Source organism: Sparus aurata, chromosome 9, assembly GCF_900880675.1.
Source record: "Sparus aurata chromosome 9, fSpaAur1.1, whole genome shotgun sequence".
NCBI lineage: Eukaryota > Metazoa > Chordata > Actinopteri > Spariformes > Sparidae > Sparus > Sparus aurata.
The window spans coordinates 25,134,398-25,158,604 of record NC_044195.1 but is presented as its reverse complement, the minus strand read 5'-3'; the positions used below and the strand labels follow the sequence as shown (position 1 = coordinate 25,158,604).

The window sequence follows — 24,207 nt, the reverse complement described above, 5'->3', positions numbered from 1 at the left end:
AAATAAACTACAGTATCCATACTTCAGACACGTAAGGATACTATAGTTTCATTAGGTCAAAGTATTTATTTCATGTTGTGACAGTGCTGTGTTTATATGCTCAGTGGTGGTAAGTAATGGAGTACTGTACAAATACATTGTTACTGTTGGTAAGTAGATTTTTTTTCATGTATCTGTACTTTTACTGAAGTTTTTATTTTTCTGACAACTTTTAACTTTTTCTCACTATATTTGAACACAAATATCTGTTCTTTATACTCCTTACATTTTCAAAACAGGATCATTACTTGAGTTTAATTGCATTTGAGGGTAACCCCCCTTTAATTTTTTTTTATTTCGCGTCATGACACGCCAGCTTTCCAACATCACAAAAGTTAATCCAACCTATGGTACGTGTGTATAATGCACGGCACACACAGCGAACGCTGTTTGGGATGCTTTACCAACCCAAGATGTTGGCATTCTACCTTTAAGTTTTGTAGTCTTTGAATTATATCAAAATGACATGAAGGTCAGTTAGCTTGAAAAAGGGAACTTATATAATCCAAATGATGTCTCACAGGTATACCACACCATCCACCAGACTACAGAGCATCTTCTATCCTCAGGCCATGAGACTCCTCAACTCTTCATTAAGACTTTGAACCTTAGTTTAAAAATCATGACATCAAATTAACCTTGAACCTTGTACCTTGTACCTTGTGTTTCAGTATGACACTTGCTATATAAAACTGTTATTTGTCAGGAACTAAAAGAACTTCTCTGCAAAGTAGTTTATAAACCAGCATCCAGACTGTAAGTGGGTCATTATGAGTGAAATAAGAAACCAATTTTTACTCGCATCTTTTTCTTGGTATATTTCTAAAACTTCAAAACACTAAAATTCAGTTTAATATAGATTGAATTCTGCTAGATTTTTTAAATGTATATATAGATTTTTAATAACAATAACTGTACAATGCCATGCTGTGTGGGGATATATGAAATATTCAGCCCTTTCAGGACAAGGCACAACAGCAAAGAGAGCTCTGATTCAGAGAATGAATAAGTGAACATGTTAATCAACACATCCTCTGGTCAGGTTAAATCATGTGCACAGTTAAAGTGCAACTGGTATACATGTGTTATACTGTTTTATATGATGCAGAAAACATCAGGATGATTTACAATATTCTTAATACATAGCACAAAGAAGCACAAAGAAAGACAAAAAATGGGCATTTGTCACATGTAGCATATCACAGATACATTAACAATAACATGTTGAATGAAAAGTTAAACGTTTTGTTGGTGAACATATACTGAAGCGTGTTCATCAGTCCCGTAAAAACGCAAACTTTACCCCAGAGATAATAATATATCCTCAAGAAAACATTTAATATTTGTCAAAACTTTGAGGAAGAAGTCATTTTCTTTGAACATGAACAAAACCCAGAATTCTGTGTCGTATTTTGCTCAGTTTAAATCCATAAATTAGAGGATTCAAAACAGGAGGAATGAGCAGAAATTCTATAGAGATGAAGTTTTGAAGGCTTTGAGGTAAATCTGTGGAGCCAAATCGCATGTACATCAAATCAAAAACTATTGTTGCCACAAATGTAGTTAAAGAGGCCAAATGGGGCACACATGTCTGCATAAACTTTACTCTGTCATCTTTAGACCTTACAGAAGTTATGATGAGATGCATATAAGTCCAAATGACAAAAAGCCCATGAGACACATACAAGAAAATTGTAAAATATGCAATTATATTGTTTGGAATAGTGTTAGCGTCAGGGCATGCAAGTCTAACAATTATCCAATTCACACATAGTAGTTTTTGAATGCTTGTACTGCACAATCTGAGTCTTGACGTCAGCGCAACATTGATGGAGAAGATGCACAAAGGTGTTATCCAGGAGAAACACACCATCTTAGAGAGCCTGCTCTTACTCATAAAAGAGTGGTAGTGCAGTGGTCGACATATAGCCAGATATCTGTCGTACGCCATGACGGCTAAAATGGACAAATCACTGCAAGCAAAAGAGTACATGACAAAAGCCTGTACGAGACATGCTTCATATGAGATTACATGAGAAGAAGACAGTAGATCGAAAATGAATTTAGGGTAGAAACCTGCAGTCCCATAAAGGCCATTAATGCAAAAACTGCACAATAAAATATACATAGGTTCATGCAGGTTTTTATCCAAAATGATGATCATGATGATAGTCAAATTGAAAAACAAAATCATACAGTAATACAGTAAAGTGAGTGTGAAGAGAGCTACTCTGTAATTATTTGTCTCATTTAACCCTGTTAGAATAAACATTCTTACAATAGAAACATTATCCATTATCCCAGATCACCTGTCTTGTCAAATGCTTCTTCCACCATCTCACAGCATAAATGATCATATGAGTACAGGGCGTTTACCTTTACAACTTCTATAAGTAAGAGCTTGGCCACAACAACAACACACTGGGGGATTCAAACTCTGTTTTCTCTTTTAGTGTAGCAGTTATCACAATAACAAGCTCATTATTTTGACCAGCATAAATATTGACTCTTGACACAAGGGGAAAATATAAAGTCTTAAAATATTATAAGCAAATTGTGTATACTAAAGACATGCATTTAATTTTCTTAAAAAGTATGTTGACAGTGTTGCTTGAAATGCTTGAAAAAATAATTTAATGTTATCACTCATCTCTTTAGGCCCTAAGAAAAATATTTTCACATTCAAAATATATATATATATATATATACAATATTTTGGATTTTATGAGTTGTATGTCCCAGGATTACATTGCCCTATTAAGGTATAAAGAGAGCCCAAATGATAAACATATTAATGTTCAATTTGATGAAGATAAATTATACATTGTTGTAATCCTTGGTCATTGACATTACACATAGCACTTTTAAAGTTGATTTTATTAATTTTTACAAATGTAGTTTAGTAATCTCATAACAAAGCAATCTCATAAAAAAGTGACACAAAAACGGAACATTTCATGATGAACATGTTGAACTTTTTGTGCACTGAAGATTAAATAAAAGCAAAACAACACAGCAATTTCATTTTCTCAAATGATGCATACACAACTGAACACTGAAGAATGTTTTATGGGTCCAGGTTTTCCATAATGGTGGGAACTCTTTTCCCTTTCGGCCGTGTGTTGTATTATTTGAACAATGATGAAATGTGATGCTTATGAATTGACATGTCCGAAACAAACAACATAAATAAATAAATAAACTCTAAGAACAATTCCCCTCATTTCCTGTCCATATTTAATTTTTTATGTAACGCTTGGAGGCAGTTGCGTGGGTTTTTCCGGGTGATGATGCACAGACGAACACCACATTTTGTGCAGTAGATTGTTGTCTGTCCCTCTGGGAAAAGCCTGCACCTTCCCTTGTCTGTGAAAGCTGGGTAGTGATTCACTTGATCATGGCGGACATCAGCCATGGGTCTTGGGGTTATTGGCCTTTGTATGCATCTGGTGGGGCTGTGCAAATTCTCCTGCCCTCCTTTGGAAGGACTTCCCTTCTTCTTTCCACTGTGGATGAGGGCATCTGCAACCTCCAGCCTAAATTCCTTGAGCTTTTTGTGCTTTTGCACACCAATGCTTTTGGCATCTCGGCGATACAGCAGCCATCCATGGCATAGGTACCACCGATGGGAATTTGCAGGGGTGCGGTACAAGGCCACCATCATATCAGCAAGGTCAACTCCTCCCATGTGGACATTATACTGTGACACAACATTTGGACAGAAAACAGCAACTTTTCCTCTCTCCTCTATAGAAAAACGCCTGTCTTCCTTGAGAGGGCTGATTGCAGCACAGGAGCTAGCTAAGGTGACAACGTTGTTGTCAGACCATTTTACAACAGCCACTTCTGCCACATTATCCACCCTGTAGTCATAGCTGCCCCTTCCTTGCCTCAGCAGAGCATGGTCATTCTCAAGTGTGCATCCTTTAAGCCTGTTCTTGCAGATGGTTCCCAGATTTTGCAAACCAAGGGACTCCTTCAGATGCACAATGAGTGGGAGGGAGGTGAAAAAATTGTTTAAGTAGACAACACACTCTAATAGTTTCTTGATGGTCTTGCAGAGTTGAATGGCAACATTGGCTCAAACTCTAAGTTCTTTGGCTGGACCCTGGCCTGTGCCAAATGTGATCTTTCCGGTGTTTGTCAGTAAGTAATAAACTATCCCAGAAATGCCTGCTCGAATGAAGATCTTGAAGCCCCAATGGTGAGGCTTGCTCGAGAGATACTGTCCGAGAGACCCAGCCTTTGTTCCCTTGTAAGGGACCATCATTTCATCTATTGAGAATGTGTTCTCACTCTGAATTTCCAGACACTTATGTGCTCCAGCACTGGTGTCACTTTGCAGAGCCGATCTTGGGTTGGGTCTGATGTCTGATTGTCTTATAAATCTTAATAGATTTTTTTTTAAGTAAAATACATTTATACTGTTGTAATGGGCACAGCTGTGCATGATAATACCTGGTACTGCAGTAATTATTAACATGCCTTCCAGTTTGAAACAAAATTTTGAATAAGGCACATTGACCAAATTTCTACCCCTAAGCTGGCAATGTATCTCTGGGGATACATACATTTCAAAAGCTGCTATGTAACGCCACAAACACAGTTGGAGCATTGTTTCTACATCAGAATTTTTAGACAAATGTCCTAATTAATTTTAGGAATTCATATTGTTGTTTTATTGAAAATAAGTATGACTAATATATGATTGCTTACCCCCAAGGAAGCAGGTTCTCCACCACTGGCGGACATGATATTTTCTGATCAGGCTGACAAAACAATGAAAGATAGCCTGAACCAAATCATGTGATCTAGATGCTAATACCAGACCAGACTTTTGATAAATGCAAACTTGATTAGAGAAAACCTCCGAGCACACCCCCTACAAGTAGAGGTGCACCGATCGATCGGCAACCGATCGCAATCGGCCGATAATGCCCCTATCGGTTTTGATCGGAGTTCTCAAAATAGATCACATCAGGCCGATCAGATGACGTTTAAGTATGAAGACAGTGCATTAACTGCATGCAGGGAGGGAATTTCATGGCCACCGTTGCCCCGCACTTTGGCCTTGATGCCCCGTGAAAAAAAAAACTCATCGAACGGCCACAGTGGCCTCTGTGCCCCTGGCCAGCGTAGCGAGCTTGCCCTGAATTACAGCCACCTGAGTGCACAGTAGTCACTCACAGTAACTTCAGTGAGTCCGCGGTTCGCGCAGGTGGAGTCTCATCATCTCGATGATCTCACGTGAAAGCCTCTCAAACAGCAGCAGCGTCTCAAAACAGAAGTACGAAACTTACAGCACAGGTGCGAAAGCGAGTTCAGCCGGTTTTGACATGATACGTAACTGACTTATGTGGTAGGATTTAGTCCGGTAAAGTTGGAAATATATTCACAGATTCGGACTTCCCGGATCAATAACTCATAAGTGACACCTTGTTAAAACACAAACGACGGCTCTTTTCTACCGTAGTAAGGTAGACAACGAGCTACAACCGTATGTTAATCAAAACGAGCGTCTGGACATTAACTCTGGTCTGTATGATCAGCCAGCTGTAAGACGAGGGCGCAGGGACAGTCTACAAAGTGCAACACCGAAAAGAGAAACTACAAAAAATTCAATAACTTCACTATTATTCTAAGTGTAGTGTCACCAAAATCACTCCACACATCAGTGGTCTCCTGCTGGTTATTCTACAATTTTTTGTTTGGAAAAAATGTGCTTTGCCATAATTTTGGGGAATTTCTATTGGGAGAAATATTCAGTAACACTGATATTCAGTGAGGTGTCGCAAAAATCACCTCACCCTAACCCTACTTAACAAAAACTACTTTCTAATGTAACTTTAACTTGATTTTGGTATAAAAAAAATGTTTTAATACACAATCCATGTCTTATTATAAATTAGGATGTTATGGTATCAGTCTGAAAGGTAAATCAACACATTTTACCCAGTGGCCTTTGTGCCCTGTCATGTGGCCTTGGTGCCCCTGAAAAAAAAAGTGAAGGCCAAATGGATTTGCCCCTAAAATGACAAAATTCCCACCCTGACTGCATGCATTCCCACTAGTAAGCTACAGTTACTCTATGTAAGCTGAGTCCAAGTTGTCTCTAAGAGAGTCTCTAGAGTGTGAAATATTGCACATTGCCTCAGCCTGCAATAAAACGGTGGTCAATTCATGATACTTTGTCATCTCCTAATTGTTATACTTAATAATACATGTCCATGTAGTCTAAGAAGAATCATTAATTAAATATATTAAAGTTACACAAGACAACACTATAGAAGAATTTATGGATTTGACGCTGTGATCGGTGATCGGCAATATCGGGATCGGCAGATACTGCTTTCGGGAATCGGTGATCGGTGATCAGCCCCAAAAATCCTGATCGGTGCATCTCTACCTACAAGATGTTAAAGAATGTGTATCTCCTGGTGCACATTGCCTGTTTTAAACTGCAATAAATACATAGATTTGCCTTCTGTCCGTCTGTCTCTTATGCCTCCACGCTGGTAATAGCCGTGTCTGGGGGTATTATTTCGGGGCTGTCAATCGGTCTCATTCTTATGCACACAATGTCTCAATGACTCCATGTCACAAGGATGAGCTGATTCTATTTTTTTTAGTTGTTAGTCTAGTTGTTGTTGATTAAACTCAAGATCCAATACAGTCTCATCCATGAAACTGATTGGAAAAGTTAACACTCGTTTGAGTTGTTTGAGAACTTTACTGATAGATATTTGACTTCCTCACAAGGAGACCCCAGAAAGTTCTGATTGGCAATTTCACTTCCTCTATGTAGTATAGGTGCTCAACACTGAAGCACCCTAGGGCTGTGTGCCCATCCCCCTTTTGTTCGCACTGTTAGGATTGATGGTAGGAAAGGAAAGGTTAGTTGGCTTCTCTTCATCCCAAGGTGATTAGAGCTAGCCAGTGATATGGTTGTGGACTGCTGTGCAAAAGGTTGTATTGTGAGGTACACATTTGCTGCCTTAAAAGAAACAAATTAAGACAAATCAAAAGCCAGAGCAACACCTAACATACTTGTTAGTCTGTGTACCTTCCACCTGTCTATGATAGATGGGTTAATGTTTACAAATTTCTGAATTTGTAAATGTGCTGCCAAAAGACCAGATGTCAAATGTATCTGAAGATTTTAAAATAGTGGTAGTAGCAGATCTAAGGGTTGCTTCATGGGACAAAGTGGACCAAATTGAAACCTATTGTTCTGGTTGTTAACTTACAAGCTAGCATTCCTTAAGGGGTCCTACGGACGATTTCTAAGTTACTTACACTTAAGCTGGATCTTCTTCTTCTTTAAGCTGCATGCAAAAGGGATCTATCATTCTGGGGAGAGGAAATGGTGTTAGGACATGGTGTGGTGAGTTGGCATGCAGATATTCTCATGTTGTTACTTGCAGTTGCCAATAAAGAGGCCATCTTATGCTGACAAGCCGTGACTGTTGTGGTCCAGAAGGCTGTAGATTACATCCACGGTTAGGTAGGCTGAACAATGGTTCAGCTCAAGAAAAGAGCTGGCAGCCAGCTCTGACCTTGAGGGAGGGAAGGTGTCCCCTTTTTGGATAAGAGCAGTACTTTTTGGCTCTTATTAGGACTCAGCAGCGTACTGAATCAGCTACAGCTGTCTGATGGACATTTTAGAGAGTCCTGTAAAGACACCGTTACAGTAGTCGAGTCTGCTGAAGATCATTGCATGGACAAGTTTCTCCAAATCCTGCCGAGACACAAGTCCTCTTATCCTGGATCTATTCTTAGTTGACAGTAGACTGACTTTGTAATTGTCTTAATGTGGCTGCTGAAATTCAGGTCTGAGTCCATGATTACACAGAGGTTTCTGGTTTGGCCTGTAGATTTCAACATAACAGATTGAATCTGAGCAGAGACTTTTAGTCTTTCTTCCCTGGATCCAAAAACAATTATTTCAGTATTATCTTTGTTAAACTGAAGAAAACTCTGACACATCCCATCATTGATTTGTTCAATGCATCTACTCAGCGTTTGTATGGGATTATAGTCCCCTGGTGATATGGTTATACAAATTTGTTTGTCATCTGCATAACTAGAGCTAGAGGGGGCATGTAAATGTTGAATAGTAGAGGCCCCAGAATGGAGCCCTGGGGTACTCTGCTTGTCATTTTCATCCGCCCAGGTGTGTAATTACAAATAGACACAAAGTAGTCTCTATCATTTAGTTAAGATTTAAACCAATTTAGTGCTTTACCAGAGAGTCCAAGCCAGATTTCCAGTCGGTCCAGTAGTACATAATGGTCGACCGTGTCAAACGCAGCATTGAGATCCAGTAATACAAGACTGAATTTTTTCCACTGTCTGTGTTTAAATAAATGGTATTGAGGACCTTGACAAAAGGGGTCTCAGTGCTGTGATGTGGTTGAAATCCTGATTGGAAGACATCAAAACAGCCATTTATTATTAAGTATTTGTTCAGCTGTTGAAAAACAGCTTTTTTCAATGATTATACTCAAAATTGGAAGGGTTTGATATTGGCCTATAATTATTCCTTACTGATGTGTCTAGATTTCTCTTCTTCAGGAGTGGTTTAATAACTGCTGTTTTCATGGCTTGGGGAAAGACACCTGAGAGAGAGACATGTTGACAATCTGTAGCAGATCTAGAGTCATGCAGTCTGAAACTTTTTTGAAGAACCCTGCTGGTAAAATATCAAGGCAGCAGGAAGAAGATTTCAAATGCTGTATAATGTCTTGCATGTTTTTGTCATTGCTTGGATCAAATTGTGCCATGGTATTAAAGTTGGTTTTAGATGGACAAAACGACAACCCCCCTAATGTACCTGGTACGGTGGCACTGACCGCTTGTCTAATTTTCTGAATTTTGGCAGTGAAGAATGATGTAAATTGATTAAAGAGTCCTGGTAGACAAATGTTCAGCAACTACTGGTATAGGGGGGTTTGTTAGCCTGCTGACAGTAGCAAACAGGGCACGAGCAAGGTTACTGTCTTGGTGACAATGTCTGAGAGGAAGGATTGCCTTGATTTTTTCAATTCTAAATTAAAAATGTAAAGTCTCTCCTTCTAAATGTCAAAATGAAACCGGACATTTATTTTTTGCCACCTGCGCTCAGCTTTTCGACATTTCTTGTTTTCTATTTTGACCAGCATGGCAGTCCTACAAGGAGATTTTTTCTTACCAGAGACCACCTTCACTTTAGTGGGTTCAATGGCATCAATAACATTTGTTTTTGCTATTGTCCACGCCCAGTGTTGTGCCTGAACGCGTTCAGTGAACGATCGTTCATGAAATTTTTGAGCAAACGTGAACTTAATGTACTCTATTTCTGCCTTCCAGGCGAAAACCCGGCTAAAACACACTATAAACAGGCCTTAATATGTAGCGGAAAAACACCCAATCTGGCAACACCAGCCACCACAGAGTCGCAACGCCGCATGCATCATCAAAATGCGAAGCATGGAGACAAAAACAAATGAAGGCAGCAGCACTACCTCAGACTCTGCCTTCACCATTAATACGGCATCTTCGTGTGACAGCAATTTTTTGAAAAGGTCAGTGATGATCCAGGTGGGAAAAATCTGACACTTTTGTATAAATGTTGCCTGCCGGATTTCAAGAAGCAACTCCAAACATCAGCAACGTCAACAGCAAACCTGAAACGGCACATTGAACTAAAGCACCCAGCTAGCCTGTCAAGGTATGTGCAAGTGGATAAAAAATCTAAAGACACGGCAACAGCGAGCCAAAACAGATCCTCTACCACCCAAATCACATTAATGGCGTACAGTACCGGCTCCGCTGTCTTCACCTCCCAGCCGCACTTGACAACCTGGTTTTGCAGTATATTGTCGGAGACCTGCAGTTTCAGTGTTAAAACTGATAAAATAATTGCTGTCTGTGGTTCTATATGGGCTGTGGCAATAATCTTGAAAAATAATAGCTCGCAGCAACATATTTTGGAACTCTGAATTTAGTTCAAAAATGTTAATTATGAACTATGAACTGAACTAGTTCATTTTAAAATTTGTGAACTGAACTTTGAACTAGTTCATGTAGAAAGTGATCTTTCCCAACACTGTCAACGGCTCTGTCCTCCTTGGTACGGGGGTTGAGGAGGCACTCTTTTCAGAAGGCAGTGCAGGCCAACCAGTTGCATCACAGATCTCAGAGCACTGGGCTCTGCTTGTAATCTGTAGGCTTTGCACCAAGAGTATTCCAGCAAGGAAAAATATTCCTGGGTTAATTATTCAGTCCATAGAACTCCTGTTTCGTCGAGCCATTGTTGGGGCTCATTAGCTGAGTGTTAGTAGGCCCGTGTCTGCTGTTTGAATCCATGGGAGAGTAGTTTCGTTCCCACATAATCCATTCACCTACCCATTTACTTTGATCTGGTGGACCTTGGTTTCCAGCACAGCAACTTTCTGAAGGATCTTCTGAAAGTCATCCACGATAATGGAGGCATTTTGATACTAGTTAGCTTTAGCTGCTAATAGGCTTGTGCTACTTCGTAGGTCTCGCTCTGAAACTACTGAAAAGTTCTGAAAAAATTGTGAAATAAGGCAGCAGCCTACTCTCAGTCCCAGTGGTTTCTAAATATCCAGGAGTCACTGTCTGTTATCTCTCAGTGAAGAAAAATAATAACAGTGGAAAAGAAAGCAAGCAGAAGCGAGAGCAAGCACAAAAGCATCTGCACCCGAGCAGATACAGGGGCACAAGAAGATCGAAGATCGAAGCTCAAGGTCCTGAAAATAATCAACAATGTTTGACTCAGGGCTGTCTGGGTTAAAGCTTTCTATGTCTTCTTTGAGGGACTCAACCTATCAAATGCGCAAGCCATGTTTCCAGGTTGGACCTTTGCCAGGTGAGTCATCTCAACTGCTAGAGTCCCTCACATTGCTAAAGCAATCAGAAGGTGGTCCTCCCTTCGCGATGGGAATTAAGTCTCTTCAGAAGCAGGCATGAGCCACAATGTGCATACAGCTTACCCATCAATGGGGATCCAGAACCGGTTATGCTTTTCTAGACAGGATGGCAACCTTTGGGATGGGGTTACAGTGTCACAGCATACGGCCCTTGGTGGTGCTGGATAGCTGTCAAGTGTCATCAGGTCATCAGGTGAGTGACAACACCACAGGGAGCAGTTGTGATCCCTGAGTTGACTCGGTTAGCCTGCATGTGTGTGCAGTTCATCAATCTGTCGAACTCCAAACAGAACTTTCCGTGTGTGGAAAGTCCCATGTTTCCTGGCCTGGATTTTTTTGTAGCAGACGGGAGGCTGTGTGGTAGCTGTTCTGCAGCTAAGTAAGTTCTTCTTGATCTGCTGAGACAAGTGACTGCATCCCGCAAGGCTGCACCCTCTGGCTTATAAGGAGCTCAGGCTCCTGTCACACTGGGATTTTGTCTACTAATTTTACTGAAGTAGTGGCGACAGCCAGTGGGTTCAATAACTTATGTGAGTGGCTGCTATGTTGCTGATGCTAATGCACAGATGAGAAGCTTCACCTGTGACTTCCATTCTACCCATTAGTAGGTGCTAGGCTAATTACTCTCCTGCAACCTATCCTGTCAGGATGTTAATTCGCTGGCTTCCGCACTTCTGGGGAAGTAATAGCCAAGTTAACAGTGTTAGTGATCTCAGAATCTAAATAGCATGCAAACTATTTGGGACTAAAAGAAAAACTAGGTCATTACAGCAATCTGCAAACCAAATATGAATATATTTGGCGAATTAGGAGTGCTTAATTTCCAAATTAAGATTTTAAAAATGTATATATATATATATATGTATATATATATATATATATATATATATATATATATATATATATATATATATATATATATTTAATCGCATTTTGTTCATAGTTAACTTGCGTTTAATCGCAAATTAATCGCAATTTTTTTGGCACATTTTTTTCTGTTCTAAATGTACCTTAATGTGTTTTTTTCATGTTCTTAATACTTTAAACAACATAAGAAAGGGTTAGGGTTAGGCAAATATGCTTGCTTTATTAAATGTTTATTCAACACTTCAAATCATGCAGGAAAATAAAAGGCTCAAAAATATCCCCTCACCCTAAATGGGATCAAAACATGGTGATGTCTGCTTTTGGCGAGGGGGGGGGGAGACGCGGTGGGCTCTCTGCATCTGCCATGTGTTTGGCTTACAAATTATATCGTACTTCAATGGTAACTCATTTCATGTTGACAGTACGTGCAGATAACTTTTGTCCTATTGACCGAACCATCTGGCAGTGTTTTAAAAGTGAATTTGCCGCTCATAAGTCCTTTTCCATTTCCTTTCGCTTCTCAGTCCACCGTGTTTTTCCTGAACGCCAACTCTGCTTCTTCTTCTTCCCTTTCTTATTCTTCTGCTACCCTCTGGATCAAGACTACAGGTGCCACCGACGGCGGTGAATCATACAATGCGTGTTTCTTCTTTTTTAACTTTGACAGCCCTATAATATTCACATATACACACACCAGTGGCGGCTGGTGACTGAAAAAATTGGGGAGGACAGGAGGAAAACCAGTCCACGGTGTCATGTTATTTTATACAAGTCAACTACTTATCCCTACTTTCCTTTATGAAAATCATATTTTTCTTATGAAATAATAAAAAATAATGCAATAAAATAATGACTTACAAGACTTCTTTAAAAAACATTTTATTAAATGGCTAATATACACGACAAAAAAATACCAAAATATACCCCTTCTGGGATTCGACGTACATACTACACGACAGCACATGACATCACACTCATCACTCATCACAATCGCCCAAAACAACTGTGTTGTGTGTCCCGGTCGTGCCGCTAACGTTATGTCTTTCAGCAGGACGAACGAAACGAAAACTATGAATTATCTTTCTGACTGCTTCTCTCTCATTTCTCCGAACAGTTTTTTTTCTTTCAGAAATGTGCTTGTACTTCCTTTGAAACCGATTCCAATATCGCTGAAAACTCCATATTTCTTGTCCGAGCATGGCTGGCAGTGAAAGCTGTAAAATACATAGAAGTATTTTTCGTTTACGGTTGTATAAATGTGAGAATGAAATTTGGGAACTGTTATTGGACCAACCTGCTGTCAATCTTGTATTCTGGTTGCTGATTGGTAAGGGAGGACGTCCTCCCTTAGCGCGTCATTTTACGTGTCTTAGCAAATCATAGATCAGCCCTCCATCCTCCTCTAGCCCCGACCTTCCTGCTCCCTGCTCCTCTCTGTTTTTTTTTCTCTTAATTCATTATTCTGGATTGTTGTGCATATATATTGCAATAGAGCTGGTTTAAGATGGCCTCACATGGGGCACCATTGTTGGGATTGATGGCAGGGCAGGTGTTGTTAGAAGTTAATAATTATTGATAGTAACTATCTATATCATATTATATTTTATATTTGATTAAATTCCTTAAAATTAGTTATCAAATCATGAAAACGGATCACCACGCTGGAATCTTGGACCAATAACCAGACCAAAAACAGCTCAGAGAAGGGTTCACTTTAAATGTAAAAATTTGTAAAATATTTAGAATTAAAGGAACAGTGATGGAAATGAGCATATGTTCAGATATGAAGAGAGAAATTCTTCATGGGCACAACCCACATATTCAGCTCTGTTACTTATCCCACAAATGTATGTTTCTTACAAATGTTGTACCATTTAAAAGGGAAATAAACAGGCTTTCCAACCGTAGAAAATTTATTGCCAAGAAGAGTTGTTACAAAGAAATAATCTACCAAACACGAATTTCCTTACTTTTTGTGCTATGTATATAAAGCATTCAGATATCACAAACATTACATAACAAACTGGCATGGTTCGTGCATGGTCCAGGAGGAGAGGGCTCTATAGCAGGTGATTAAAACTGGCCAATACATCACTGATACCCATCTACCGAGCATCTGTGATATTAGTGAAGTGAGATGTCTGCACAGAGCCCAAAGGACAATAAAACACAACACTCCCCGGGCCATAGTCTATTCACTCTGCTGCCATAGAGCAAGAGTTACAGAGGTAGTAACAACTTATTTCAGAACCTAGATCTGACTGAGTCGTTGTGGAACCTAAACGTACATGTTCTCATTTACAACGGGTCAAATACAGCAACTTTGTCTGTGGCATTTAGCTTCAAACTGTGATGCTCTGCCTACGCCTCTAGTATCAGTTTTGCATATGAAGGGCTCCCTAGTTAAGTTAGCAACAATACCTAATATACAATGTCTGGTTAGCCTTTCAAAATAAAGCTTGGTAACATTCTATGTCATATGATGACTTTCAGACTCACAGCAAAAACATGTCTCACAAGAAAAGTGCTAATACCATTAAAATTAATAAAATGTTCTCGTTTAATATGATTATGGTCTATGCACAAGTGTAACATTATAACAAATGTGTTTATAATTTTATAACTTATATGATGTTATGTCAGAACCTAGTAACCATCAAACAAGTTGTCCCTAAACAAGAAACTTACATTTCAATTTGATAAAAATTGAGATAAACACAAGCTACACTACATAAAATGAGGTCCTATCCAGTCACGTAAAAACACAAACTTTAACACAGATATCATAATATATCGTAAAGAAAAGGTTTAATCTTTGTCATAACGTTGAGGTAGTGGTCATTTTCTTTGAACATGAACAAAACCCAGAATTCTGTGTCTGATTTTGCTCAGTTTAAATCCATATATTAGAGGATTCAAAACAGGAGGAATGAGCAGAAATTCTATAGAGATGAAGTTTTGAAGGCTTTGAGGTAAATCTGTGGAACCAAATCGCATGGACATAAAATCTATAATTATTATAGAAACAAATGTACTTAAAGATGCTAAATGGGGCACACATGTCTGCATAAACTTCACTCTGTCATCTTTGGACCGCACAGAAGTTTGGATGAGATGCATATAAGTCCAAATGACGAAAAACCCATGAGACACATACAAGAAAATTGTAAAATATGCAAATATATTGTTCAAAAAAGTGTTAGTGTTAGGGCATGCAAGTTTAACAATTATCCAATTCACACATAAAATTTTTTTCATGTTTGTACTGCACAATCTGAGTCTTGACGTCAGCACAACATTGATGGAGAAGATACACAAAGGTGTTATCCAGGAGAAACACACCATCTGACAGACCCTCCTCTTAGTCATGAAAGAGCGGTAGTGCAGTGGTCGACATATGGCCAGATATCTGTCGTACGCCATGACGGCTAGAATAGACAAATCACTGCAAGCAGAAGAGTACATGACAAAAGCCTGTAGGAGACATGCTTCATATGAGATTACATGAGAAGAAGACAGTAGATCAAAAATGAATTTAGGGTAGAAACCTGCAGTCCCATAAAGGCCATTAATGCAAAAACTGCACAATAAAATATACATAGGTTCATGCAGGTTTTTATCCAAAATGATTATCATGATGATAGTCAAATTGAAAAACAAAATCATACAGTAATACAGTAAAGTGAATGTGAAGAGAGCTACTCTGTAATTATTTGTCTCATTTAACCCTGTTAGAATAAAAATTCTTACAATAGAAACATTATCCATTATCTGAGATCACCTGTCTTGTCAAATGCTTCTTCCACTGTCTCACAGCATAAATGATCATATGAGTACAGGGCATTTACCTTTACAACTTCTATAAGTAAGAGCTTGGCCACAACAACACAACACAGGGGGATTCAAACTCTGTTTGCTCTTTTAGTGTAGCAGTTATCACAATAACAAGCTCATAATTTTGACCAGCATAAATATTGACTCTTGACACAAGGGGAAAATATAAAGTCTTAAAATATCATAAGAAAATTGTGTATACTAAAGACATGCATTTAATTTTCTTAAAAAGTATGTTGACAGTGTTGCTTGAAATGCTTGAAAAAATAATTTAATGTTATCACTCATCTCTTTAGGCCCTAAGAAAAATATTTTCACATTCAAAATATATATATATATATATATATTCAATATTTTGGATTTTATGAGTTGTATGTCCCAGGATTACGTTGCCCTAATAAGGTATAAAGAGAGCCCAAATGATAAACATATTAATGTTCAATTTGATGAAGATAAATTATACATTGTTGTAATCCTTGGTCATTGACATTACACATAGCACTTTTAAAGTTGATTTTATTAATTTTTACAAATGTAGTTTAGTAATCTCATAACAAAGCAATCTCATAAAAAAGTGACACAAAAACGGAACATTTCATGATGAACATATTGAACTTTTTGTGCACTGAAGATTAAATAAAAGCAAAACAACACAGCAATTTCATTTTCTCAAATGATGCATACACAACTGAACACTGAAGAATGTTTTATGGGTCTAGGTTTTCCATAATGGTGGGAACTCTAAGAACAGTTCCCCTCATTTCCTGTCCATATTTCATTTTTCATGGAACGCTTGGAGGCAGTTACGTGTGTTTTTCCGGGCGATGATGCACAGACGAACACCACATTTTGTGCAGTAGATTGTTGTCTGTCCCTCTAGGAAAAGCCTGCACCTTCCCTTGTCTGTGAAAGCTGGGTAGTGATTCACTTGATCATGGCGGACAACAGCCATGGGTCTTGGGGTTGTTGGCCTTTGTTTGCATCTGGTGGGGCTGTGCACATTCTCCTGCCCTCCTTTGGAAGGACTTCCCTTCTTCTTTCCACTGTGGATGAGGGCATCTGCAACCTCCAGCCTAAATTCCTTGAGCTTTTTGTGCTTTTGCACACCAATGCTTTTGGCATCTCGGCGATACAGCAGCCATCCATGGCATAGGTACCACCGATGGGAATTCGCAGGGGTGCGGTACAAGGCCACCATCATATCAGCAAGGTCAACTCCTCCCATGTGGACATTGTACTGTGACACAACATTTGGACAGAAAACAGCAACGTTTCCTCTCTCCTCTATAGAAAAACGCCTGTCTTCCTTGAGAGGGCTGATTGCAGCACAGGAGCTAGCTAAGGTGACAACGTTGTTGTCAGACCATTTTACAACAGCCACTTCTGCCACATTATCCACCCTGTAGTCATAGCTGCCCCTTCCTTGCCTCAGCAGAGCATGGTCATTCTCAAGTGTGCATCCTTTAAGCCTGTTCTTGCAGATGGTTCCCAGATTTTGCAAACCAAGGGACTCCTTCAGATGCACAATGAGTGGGAGGGAGGTGAAAAAATTGTTTAAGTAGACAACACACTCTAATGGGTTCTTGATGGTCTTGCAGAGTTGAATGGCAACATTGGCTCAAACTCTAAGTTCTTTGGCTGGACCCTGGCCTGTGCCAAATGTGATCTTTCCGGTGTTTGTCAGTAAGTCATAAACTATCCCAGAAATGCCTGCTCGAATGAAGATCTTGAAGCCCCAATGGTGAGGCTTGCTCGAGAGATACTGTCCGAGAGACCCAGCTTTTGTTCCCTTGTAAGGGACCATCATTTCATCTATTGAGAATGTGTTCTCACTCTGAATTTCCAGACACTTATGTGCTCCAGCACTGGTGTCACTTTGCAGAGCCGATCTTGGGTTGGGTCTGATGTCTGATTGTCTTATAAATCTTAATAGATTTTTTTATAGTAAAATACATTTATACTGTAGTAATGGGCACAGCTGTGCATGATAATACCTGGTACTGCAGTAATTATTAACATGCCTTCCAGTTTGAAACAAAATTTTGAATAAGGCACATTGACCAAATTTCTACCCCTAATCTGGCAATGTATCTCAGGGGATACATACATTTCAAAAGCTGCTAAGTAACACCACAAACACAGTTGGAGCATTTTTTCTACATCAGAATTTTTAGACAAACGTCCTCATTAATTTTAGGAATTCATATTGTTGTTTTATTGAAAATAAGTATGACTAATATATGATTGCTTACCCCCAAGGAAGCAGGTTCTCCACCACTGGCGGACATGATATTTTCTGATCAGGCTGACAAAACAATGAAAGATAGCCTGAACCAAATCATGTGATCTAGATGCTCATATCAGACCAGACTTTTGATAAATGCAAACTTGATTAGAGAAAACCTCCCAGCACACCCCCTACAGGATGTTAAAGAATGTGTATCTCCTGGTGCACATTGCCTGTTTTAAACTGCAATAAATACATAGATTTGCCTTCTGTCTGTCTGTCTCTTATGCCTCCACGCTGGTAATAGCCGTGTCTGGGGGTATTATTTCGGGGCTGTCAATCGGTCTCATTCTTATGCACACAATGTCTCAATGTCTCCATGTCACAAGGATGAGCTGATTCTATTTTTTTTTTGTTGTTAGTCTAGTTGTTGTTGATTGAACTCAAGATTCAATACAGTCTCATCCATGAAACTGATTGGAAAAGTTAACACTCGTTTGAGTTTTTTGAGAACTTTACTGATAGATATTTGACTTCCTCACAAGGAGACCCCAGAAAGTTCTGATTGGCAATTTCACTTCCTCTATGTAGTATAGGTGCTCAACACTGAAGCACCCCAGGGCTGTGTGCCCATACCCCTTCTGTTCGCACTGTTAGGATTGATGGTAGGAAAGGAAAGGTTAGTCTGCTTCTCTTCATCCCAAGGTGATTAGAGCTAGCCAGTGATATGGTTGTGGACTGCTGTGCAAAACGTGTAAAAGGCTGTATGGTGAGGTACACATTTGCTGCCTTAAAAGAAACAAATTAAGACAAATCAAAAGCCAGAGCAACACCTAACATACTTGTTAGTCTGTGTACCTTCCACCTGTCTATGATAGATGGGTTAATGTTTACAAATTTCTGAATTTGTAAATGTGCTGCCAAAAGACCAGATGTCAAATGTATCTGAAGATTTTAAAATAGTGGTAGTAGCGGATCTAAGGGTTGCTTCATGGGACAAAGTGGACCAAATTGAAACCTATTGTTCTGGTTGTTAACTTACAAGCTAGTATTCCTTAAGGGGTCCTACAGAAGATTTCTAAGTTACTTACATTAAAGCTGGATCTTCTTCTTCTTTAAGCTGCATGCAAAAGTGATCTATCATTCTGGGGAGAGGAAATGGTGTTAGGACATGCTGGTGTGGTGAGTTGGCATGCAGATATTCTCATGTTGTTACTTGCAGTTGCCAATAAAGAGGCCATCTTATGCTGACAAGCCGTGACCGTTGTGGTCCAGAAGGCTGTAGATTACATCCACGGTTAGGTAGGCTGAACAATGGTTCAGCTCAAAAAAAGAGCTGGCAGCCAGCTCTGTTCTTGAGCAGCACAGAAAGGTCAGAGCTGGAATCAGACTCTGGAAGACACAACGACTTTGGTGGGAGCCCTCTGGACTTCTGGGCAAGGTGACTGGTCCATCTGGGACAAGCAGACTGACATCAAGAATAAGGGTGCTAATGCAGCCCCCTACCACTGCTGAGGTGTGTGTGGCAGGTGCTGAATTCAAGAAAGAAGGTGGTCAAGAGGGTAAGAAGACTGTGTGGAACTAGTAGGGAAGGTGTCCCCTTCTTGGATGAGAGCAGTACTTTTTGGTTCTTGTTAGGACTCAGCAGCGTACTGAATCAGCTACAGCTGTCTGATGGACATTTTAGAGAGTCCTGTAAAGACACCGTTACAGTAGTCGAGTCTGCTGAAGATAATTGCATGGACAAGTTTCTCCAAATCCTGCCGAGACACAAGTCCTCTTATCCTGGATCTATTCTTAGTTGACAGTAGGCTGACTTTGTAATTGTCTTAATGTGGCTGCTGAAATTCAGGTCTGAGTCCATTATTACACAGAGGTTTCTGGTTTGGCATGTAGATTTCAACATAACAGATTGAATCTGAGCAGAGACTTTTAGTCTTTCTTCCCTGGATCCAAAAACAATTATTTCAGTATTATCTTTGTTTAACTGAAGAAAACTCTGACACATCCCATCATTGATTTGTTCAATGCATCTACTCAGCGTTTGTATGGGATTATAGTCCCCTGGTGATATGGTTATACAAATTTGTGTATCATCTGCATAACTAGAGCTAAAGGTGGCATGTAAATGTTGAATAGTAGAGGCCCCAGAATGGAGCCCTGGGGTACTCTGCTTGTCATTTTCATCCGCCCAGGTGTGTAATTACAAATAGACACAAAGTAGTCTCTATCATTTAGTTAAGATTTAAACCAATTTAGTGCTTTACCAGAGAGTCCAAGCCAGATTTCCAGTCGGTCCAGTAGTACATAATGGTCGACCGTGTCAAACGCAGCATTGAGATCCAGTAATACAAGACTGAATTTTTTCCACTGTCTGTGTTTAAATAAATGGTATTGAGGACCTTGACAAAAGGGGTCTCAGTGCTGTGATGTGGTTGAAATCCTGATTGGAAGACATCAAAACAGCCATTTATTATTAAGTATTTGTTCAGCTGTTGAAAAACAGCTTTTTTCAATGATTATACTCAAAATTGGAAGGGTTTGATATTGGCCTATAATTATTCCTTACTGATGTGTCTAGATTTCTCTTCTTCAGGAGTGGTTTAATAACTGCTGTTTTCATGGCTTGGGGAGAGACACCTGAGAGAAGAGACATGTTGACAATCTGTAGCAGATCTAGAGTCATGCAGTCTGAAACTTTTTTGAAGAACCCTGCTGGTAAAATATCAAGGCAGCAGGAAGAAGATTTCAAATGCTGTATAATGTCTTGCATGTTTTTGCCATTGCTTGGATCAAATTGTGCCATGGTATTAAAGTTGGTTTTAGATGGACAAAACGACAACCCACCTCCTGTACCTGGTACGGTGGCACTGACCGCTTGTCTAATTTTCGGAATTTTGGCAGTGAAGAATGATGTAAATTCTACCACCCAAATCACATTAATGGTGTACAGTACCGGCTCCGCTATCTTCACCTCCCAGCCGCAGCTTGACAACCTGGTTTTGCAGTATATTGTCGGAGACCTGCAGTTTCAGTGTTAAAACTGATAAAATAATTGCTGTCCTTGGTTCTATATGGGCTGTGGCAATAATCTTGAAAAATAATAGCTCGCAGCAACATATTGAGAAAAAAAAAAAACTATTAACTCATTCATTTTTGGAACTCTGAACTTACTTCAAAATAGTTAATTATGAACTATGAACTGAACTAGTTCATTTTAAAATTTGTGAACTGAACTTTGAACTAGTTCAGGTAGAAAGTGAACTTTCCCAACACTGTCCACGGCTCTGTCCTCCTTGGTAAGGGGGTTGAGGAGGCACTCTGGCAGTGCAGGCCAACCAGTTGCATCACAGATCTCAGAGCACTGGGCTCTGCTTGTAATCTGTAGGCTTTGCACCAAGTGTATTCCAGCAAGGAAAAATATTCCTGGGTTAATTATTCAGTCCATAGAACTCCTGTTTCGTCGAGCCATTGTTGGGGCTCATTAGCTGAGTGTTAGTAGGCCCGTGTCTGCTGTTTGAATCCATGGGAGAGTAGGTTCATTCCCACAAAATCCATTCACCTACCCATTTACTTCTGAAAGTCATCCACGATAATGGAGGCATTTTGATACTAGTTAGCTTTAGCTGCTAATAGGCTTGTGCTACTTCGTAGGTCTCGCTCTGAAACTACTGAAAAGTTCTGAAAAAATTGTGAAATAAGGCAGCAGCCTACTCTCAGTCCCAGTGGTTTCTAAATATCCAGGAGTCGCTGTCTGTTATCTCTCAGTGAAGAAAAATAATAACAGTGGAAAAGAAAGCAAGCAGAAGCGAGAGCAAGCAGAAAAGCATCTGAACCCGAGCAGATACAGGGGCACAAGAAGATCGAAGATCGAAGCTCAAGGTCCTGAACATAATCAACAATGTTTGACTCAGGGCTGTCTGGGTTAAAGCTCTCTATGTCTTCTTTGAGGGACTCAACCTATCGAATGCGCAAGCCATGTTTCCAGGTTGGACCTTTGCCACGTGAGTCATCTCAACTGCTAGAGTCCCTTACTTTGCTAAAGCAATCAGAAGGTGGTCCTCCCTTCGCGATGGGAATTAAGTCTCTTCAGAAGCAGGCATGAGCCACAATGTGCATACAGCTTACCCATCAATGGGGATCCAGAACCGGTTATGCTTTTCTAGACAGGATGGCAACGTTTGAGATGGGGTTACAGTGTCACAGCATACGGCCCCTGGTGGTGCTGGATAGCTGTCAAGTGTCATCAGGTCATCGGGTGAATGGCAACACCACAGGGAGCAGTTGTGATCCCTGAGTTGACTCGGTTAGCCTGCATGTGTGTGCAGTGGAGTTCATCAATCTGTCGAACTCCAAACAGAACTTTCCGTGTGTGGAAAGTCCCATGTTTCCTGGCCTGGATTTTCTGTAGCAGACGGGAGGCTGATTAGTGTGGTAGCTGTTCTGCAGCTAAGTAAGTTCTTCTTGATCTGCTGAGACAAGTGACTGCATCCCGCAAGCCTGCACCCTCTGGCTTATAAGGAGCTCAGGCTCCTGTCACACTGGGATTTTGTCTACTAATTTTACTGAAGTAGTGGCGACAGCCAGTGAGTTCAATAACTTATGTGAGTGGCTGCTATGTTGCTGATGCTAATGCACAGATGAGAAGCTTTACCTGTGACTTCCATCCTACCCATTAGTAGGTGCTTTGCTAATTACTCTCCTGCAACCTATCCTGTCAGGATGTTAATTCGCTGGCTTCCGCACTTCTGGGGAAGTAATAGCCAAGTTAACAGTGTTAGTGATCTCAGAATCTAAATAGCATGCAAACTATTTGGGACTAAAAGAAAAACTAACCACTAGGTCACTACAGCAATCTGCAAACCAAATTTGAATATATTTGGCGAATTAGGAGTTCTTGATTTCCAAATTAAGATTTTAAATATATATCTATATATATATATATATCTATATATATATAGATATATATATACATATTTAATCGCATTTTGTGCATAGTTAACTCGCGTTAAATCACAAATTAATTGCAATTTTTTTGGCACATTTTTTTCTGTTCTAAATGTACCTTAATGTGTTTTTTTCATGTTCTTAATACTTTTAACAACATAAGAAAGGGTTAGGGTTAGGCAAATATGCTTGCTTTATGAAAATGTTTATTCAACACTTCAAATCATGCAGGAAAATAAAAGGCTCCAAAATATCCCCCCACCATAAATGGGATCAAAACATGGTGATGTCTGCTTTTGGCGAGGGGGGGGGGGCGGTGGGCTCTCCTCATCTGCCATGTGTTTGGCTTGCAAATGATATCGTACTTCAATGGTAACTCATTTCATGTTGACAGTACATGCAGATAACTTTTGTCCTATTGACCGAACCATCTGGCAGTGTTTTGAAAGTGAATTTGCTGCTCATAAGTCCTTTTCCATTTCCTTTCGCTTCTCACCGTGTTTTTCCTGAACGCCAACCCTGCTTCTTCTTCTTCTGATTCCCTTTCTTATTCTTCTGCTACTCTCTGGATCAAGACTACAGGTGCCACCGACGGCGGTAAATCATACAATGCACGTTTCTTTTTTTTTAATACCAAGGGTTAATCGCGTGTTAAAAAGACGTTAAAAAAACGCGTTATTAACGCATTAACTTTGACAGCCCTAATATATTCACATATACACACACACCAGTGGTGGCTGGTGACTGAAAAACATGGGGAGGACAGGAGGAAAACCAGTCCACGGTGTCATGTTATTTTATACAAGTCAAATACTTCTCCCTACTTTCTTATATTCAATGAAAATTAAGCAATAAAACAATGACTTACAAGACTTCTTTAAAAAACATTTTATTAAATGGCTAATATACAAGACAAAAAAAATACCAAAATATACCTCTTCTGGGATTCGATGTAGGCTACATACTACACGACAGCACATGACATCACACTCATCACTCATCACAATCGCCCAAAACAACTGTGTTGTGTGTCCCGGTCGTGCCGCTAACGTTATGTCCTCCAGCAGGACGAACGAAACGAAAACTATGAATTATCTTTCTGACTGCTTCTCTCTGATTTCTCCGAACAGTTTTTTTTCTTTCAGAAATTTGCTTATATTTCCTTTGAAACCGATTCCAATATCGCTGAAAACTCCATATTTCTTGTCCGAGCATGGCTGGCAGTGAAAGCTGTAAAATACATAGAAGTATTTTTTTGTTTAGGGTTGGATAAATGTGAGAATGCAATTTGGGAACTGTTATTGGACCAACCTGCTGTCAATCTTGTATTCTGGTTGCTGATTGGTAAGGGAGGACGTC

General features: G+C 39.7%; 2 protein-coding genes across 2 annotated transcripts; both read right to left on the bottom strand.

Annotated features, from left to right (window-relative positions):
• Positions 1-1,405: 1,405 nt before the first annotated feature.
• On the bottom strand, positions 1,406-2,344 carry LOC115588501 (olfactory receptor 4Q2-like). The gene has a single exon (XM_030429141.1). It carries the CDS (start codon positions 2,333-2,335, stop codon positions 1,406-1,408), a length of 930 nt encoding a protein of 309 aa, XP_030285001.1. The 5' UTR covers positions 2,336-2,344.
• A 12,334-nt stretch (positions 2,345-14,678) lies between these two features.
• Positions 14,679-15,608, bottom strand: LOC115588694 (olfactory receptor 4Q2-like). Its single transcript, XM_030429451.1, has one exon. The coding sequence runs from the start codon at positions 15,606-15,608 to the stop codon at positions 14,679-14,681; it is 930 nt and encodes a 309-aa protein (XP_030285311.1).
• Positions 15,609-24,207: the final 8,599 nt, after the last annotated feature.